Source organism: Stegastes partitus, unplaced genomic scaffold (assembly GCF_000690725.1).
Source record: "Stegastes partitus isolate 25-593 unplaced genomic scaffold, Stegastes_partitus-1.0.2 Scaffold389, whole genome shotgun sequence".
In the NCBI taxonomy this organism is placed as follows: Eukaryota; Metazoa; Chordata; class Actinopteri; family Pomacentridae; genus Stegastes; species Stegastes partitus.
Genome location: NW_007578120.1, coordinates 206,540 through 212,134, shown reverse-complemented (window position 1 = coordinate 212,134; position 5,595 = coordinate 206,540). Strand labels below are relative to the sequence as shown.

The following is a 5,595-nucleotide window of genomic DNA, read 5'->3' as shown; positions in this document are numbered from 1 at the left end:
AGCAAATATTAATATAATATCCTTTTCTAAATTTAAATTGTGCAAATCTCTGTAGAGTGCAATCAAAAAATACCCAACATTCTTCCACTAATCCTGCCCCTGAAATCAAAGTGAGGGCCATGATTACTGGACAATATTATGTGGAGTTCCACATGGATCCCTCTAAGCAGTGAAACAATGTCTTTTTACACCAAACTGCATAAAGTGCCACGTCCCCATTCTAGAGTCCTGGCTCAAACACCAGGAAGTCAATGTGGTCCTTCTCTTTGGTCTTGAAGGCCTCTGCGATGATTCGGGCAGCATCTTTGTGCTCCTGACCTTTCAGAGAAATGCCGTTGACTTCCAGAATGATCTGACCCACCCTCAATTGGCCGCAGTTGTGAGCCGAGCCTCCTTTCTGTCAACAGCGATCAAGAGGAAAGGGAGGAGGGAAAGTGTAGTTAGAAAGAAAAAGGCTCAGAGGAAAGCAGTGCAGTGTTAATACATCCAAGCAGTGTAGAAAAACAGCACAAAGGTTTCCTAACTTTATTCACCAGTTTATTACAAACTAAGGTAGAAGGTGTTCTGCTGGTTTTAAAAGCAGGACTTCTCTGGAATGCAACACTTTATCATTTTATTCTTGGATGATTATTTCAGTTGTAACCTTAGAGTCATTTCCTGCAGTCAATGTTACACATTGTGTCTGCATCAGTCATCAGTCTGCTTGTTAAACGCTGCATGATTAACCTCCTTGTTCAACCTAATGCAAGGTTTACATTCTTTATATTTTGCTGATTATTCATTTACATTTATTCTAACCAATACTTTGCTATACATGCTTTTGATTAAAGCTTTATATCATATAGCGTAATAACAACCAGTCAAGGACTGACTTTAATATTGAGCTGCAACAAATAGGTTCAAGAAGTTTGGAGACAGTATAGTTATTTCTATCAGTGAATACTTGTACTTGAGAAATTCCTCAAAATACCAGGATATAAAGTCCTGCTGTTTACTTCGAATACAATTGAAAATAAAAATGACTGGTAAAAATATAAAACAACTAATAAATGCAAGGTTTACTAAACATTGACTGACTTATATTTGTCTCATGGTATGCATTGTAAGATTTGGTGAAATCATAATTAATTGTAAAACTGGGAAATATTCATGTGAATTTTCTCTACAAATTGTAAGTTGCACCACTCAATATGCTTTTTAGAATAAGAAGGGATCAAGGACCATGTGTAATGTAAAATGTATCACTTGCAAGTCACAACCAACTCTGCAGTTCTGGCCATGTAGAACTTTTAAAATTTTTTTTGATCATGATTGTTGCTTTGAGTCTACTCTGCACGGTGGCTCTGTAGTTAGCACCGTCGCCTCACTGTGTCCTCCAGTTTCCTCACACCGTCCAAAAACATGCTGAGGTTAATTGATTATTTAAAATGTTCTATAGGTGTGAATGTGAGTCTGCTAAGTGTAGCCCTGTGACAGACTGGTGACCTGTCCAGGGTGTCCCCTGCCTGCCCCCCAAGCTGGCTGGGATTAGACAAATTTGCAAATACATTTTGAGACTGTTTATTGTGCTGCAACAGAGCCAGTGAGATTGGAGAGCTGAAGTACTTACACTAACTTAAGTAATTCCATCTATATATGTAGTTCCAAAGTTGTATTTTGGTAAAGTACGCACCAAATTTTGACAAGGATAAGCGAATAAACCCATATCTATGTGGCTAATTCAGTGATTTTGAACCTTTCAGGAAAAAAAAAAGAATGCAGCTTTTCAGTTTTACCAGAGTGCACTTGTAAATGACCTTTTTTTCCTTCTTTTAAGGGGAACATACTTGGACACTGTCATGGCACCAAAACTTAAAAAATATTATTGATGTAAGTTCTATGTATTTGTGATTGTAGTGTGGTTTATGAGGCAGGTTGGTTAAAAATTGCAATTTAATTTCTGTTGAAATGTTTGGATATATTTTAAGATCTCTTGCCTTCAGGTCACTAATTAAATACCTTTTTTTTTGTCTCTTTGACAGTGCAGTTTACAGTCCGGTGACATTATATGAATATACCTACTATACTATAAGATATTTATGTGCAATGTCTCGCTGAATACAGGGACACTGCTGCAAAATTACTGTGAGAGTCATGAGCATACTGAATGACAGTGTCACCCATAATCCTGACATTCACAGATACAGGTGGAAGGAGAGATTGCTATGGACACCACTGCACTGCTCAGGGATATCCTGTTCATAAAAGAAACTGTGAGCCTCTGGAGTACCGAGACCACAGTCTTGGTACTTCCAAGGCTGTAAATGGTTCAGTGATTACTTCATGTCAGCAACTCTCACCCTTATAAAATAAAGAAACAAATAAATACAAGGTAACATTCAGATTAGAGTTTTTATGAAAACAGAGTCAAAATTGTCTGCTGTTTTTGAATCAATTTTTTTTTTTAAAAAGATACAAATCAGTGACTTCAAACCTAAACTTAGCTGAACTCTTTTGTATGGCTATCCTACCTGAATGGTGACTATGCGTGGCAAAGGCTGGCGTGTATTGGCACCTCCCTCTATTGCAATGCCCAGGGTGTTGGAATTTTTCAGCACTCTTACCAGAGTAGCAGTGGGTGCTGGGACAGGTGAACAAGTCTGCTGGGACAAAAAAGTAAAGAGAGGTCAGGAGCAAACAACTGAGAGCAAGGTTTTACTTTATACTGTCTTAACTGCAATGGTTGTAGATCTTGGTTGCAAAATTGAAAAAAAAAACCTGTTAATACATTAGCTGATATAAGCTAAAACAGGCAACCTTTCTCCTATTGGGAATGTGCACAAGATACATCCTCAAGCTAGCTACAGAAAGCGAAGAAGTCCATCTTGACAGCAGATTACTGCAATATTGAACCCATTGTCTTTTGGAAGTGTATTACAACAGTTTTGTTTTGGGTGATGGCTTTGTCACTGAAGAACCACAGGTTGAATTGCTTTTAGGAGGTTACAAGTATAAAACTGAAAAAAGCACTGTTGTTATTGTGTTTCTGTCATGCCCTCCACCTTGTGGGCAGCTGTGGCTCAGGTGGTCGTGTGGGTTGTCCACCGATTGCAAGGTTGGCAATTTGATCTTGTGGCCCTCCACATGTCGAAATGTTCTTGGGCAAGACAGTGAACTTGAATTTGCCCCCAATGGCAGACAGGCACGTCGCATGGTAGCTCTGTTCCCATCAGTGTATGAATTTGTGTGTTAATAGGTGAATGAGAAACACATTGTAAAGCACTTTGAGTACCACTAAGGCAGAAAGGAGTTATATACATGCAGACCACTTACCATTTACCTCAACTGCTTAGCTGTCAGCTTTTCCTCCTTTCCTTTCCCCCCTCCATTTGTGTGTAAGAATGAGATGAGTGAGTGTGTGCTTTCATTTAACAGGTCTGATTGGATAACTGGCTGAGTGAGGAAACCTGTGACGGAGGAGTGGCACACCTGATCATGATCTCCTCCTGACAATGAAAGAAGGGCTCAGTTCACAACTTGACACCAGACCATTGTACAGCAATCTGTTAGTTCTCCTAATTACTCCCGCTCCAAACGTCCTGCCTTCTATCCTCACCTGGATCCTGGTCATCTGTCATCCCACTCCAAACCTGCCACAACCAGAAGAAACCACATTCGTCGATCTCCCTTGCCTCATCGTGCATCTCCTATGCCTGCTTTCCCCTAACCTCTCTCCCTATTATGCAACAGCTAAGTAGTCAGTTTCACGTTCGCGTAGAGTGATTGTCTTGCTTTTTTTTTTTTTGATACGAAATAGTGTGTAATATTGGTGTACTCATAAGGTTCAAGATTTTTGGAACGCCTACCACTAAATCCACATTCGCAAAGGAGATAAGTGGAAGACACCGTTTAATACACCACTTGGACATTTTAAGTATTTAGTGATGCTGTTTGGACTGACAAATGCTCCAGAAGTTTTCCAGAACCTGATAAACGATGTGCTCCTGGGTGTGATAAATAATGTCATGTTTGTGTACAACATCCTGATCTTCTAGCAAAACCTTGAGGACCACGTCAACCAGGTCCGCCTAGTCCTGTAATGGCTCCTTCAGAACCGCCTCTGCATAAAAGCAAACAAGTGTAAGTTTCATACCTGCACAGTCTCGTTCCTGGGACACATCATCACCCAGGGTGAGGTTAGGATAGACCCCCAGAAACTTACCACCATTCAGAAAACACCTCCAGAGATTTCTGGCTTTCGCCAATTTCTATCATCATTTCATGGCAAAACAGCTGCACTACTGACCGCCGTCAGTTCCACCTCCAAGCCTTTCCTCTGGCCTTTCCTAACCCTAGTGATTCAGTCTGTATTGTATTTTGTCAAATCCCATTCCGAGTCTAATGTCCTGTTTGGGCTTCCATTGATTCCCCGTGCCTCGTTCTCCCGTTTCCTGTATGTTACGGTCCTGGGCTGCTGTGCTTCTTCTCTCCTGTCACCTGTATTTTGCTACAGTCTTCCCAGCCTCCGTGGTTGTGTCCCTGGATTGGAAGCAGACTGTACTATGGCGTCCAATGAAGTTGTGCCTTCAGCTTTTAAAAAAACTCATTCATCCGGCATTTGGCGGAAGTTCTTCTTGGAGCAGTTAAGCTTGCCTCTGGGTGCTTTCAATTTGGAAAGAGTGTAAATGGTCTGCACTTATATAGCGCTTTTTTAGCTTAGTGGTACTCAAAGCGCTTTACAAAGCTTTACAGTGTGCAATAAAAGATTTGGTTAAGTTGTTACAGGTGAAGGGCAAGGGCTTAGGTAGGTTTTATTAGACTACTGAACATGTTGACATTAGTGATTCACTGTTAATGTAGCTTAGGGCTTAGGGGTGCTACTCAATTTGTATTTAAGTTTTTTTTTATTTTTTTTATTGTGTTTGTTTGTTTTGGTCGTTTAACCTCAACCTTTGATTTAAGTAGCACTCACTCTGCCTTTAACCCCCTGGCTTTTTCTTTTTGTGTTATGATAAAAGAGAGAAATTCCTTCGACTTTCAATAAATCTCAGCTTCTCAAGCTGAAACATAACATCTATCGTCTGCTTTTACCCGTCAGTATCTGGTGTAACCACCATTTCCCTCATACAGTGCAACACATCTCCTTTGCATAGAATTGATCAGGTTGTTGATTGTGGCCTGTGGAATGTTGGTCCACTCCTCTTCAATGGCGGTGCGAAGTTGCTGGATATTGGCAGGAACTGAAACACATTGTCGTATACGCCGATCCAGAGCATCCCAAACATGCTCAGTGGGAGACATGTCCAGTGAGTATGCTGGCCATGCAAGAACTGGGATTTTTTCAGCTTTCTGGAATTGTACACAGATCCTTGCAACATGGGGCCGTGTATAATCATGCTGCAACACGAGGTGATGGTCGTGAATGAATGGCACAACAATGGGCCTCAGGATCTCATCACAGTATCTCTGTGCATTCAAAATGCCATGAATAAAATGCACCTGTTTGTTGTCCATAACATACACCTGCCCATACCCTAACCCCACCGCCACCATGGGTCACTGGATTCACAACGTTGACATTAGCAAACCGCTCACGCCATACACACTGTCTGCCAT

General features: G+C 41.0%; 1 protein-coding gene across 1 annotated transcript in view; it reads right to left on the bottom strand.

The window, feature by feature from the left end:
- Nucleotides 1-220: 220 nt before the first annotated feature.
- whrnb (whirlin b) overlaps nt 221-5,595 on the bottom strand; it is a 113,812-nt gene continuing 108,437 nt past the window's right edge. The window contains exons 10-11 of the mRNA XM_008285164.1: nt 2,511-2,639; nt 221-397 (exon numbers count right to left, since the gene is read on the bottom strand). Of these exons, the coding sequence (XP_008283386.1) occupies nt 221-397; nt 2,511-2,639 (306 nt within the window). The remainder of the gene's footprint in view (nt 398-2,510; nt 2,640-5,595) is intronic.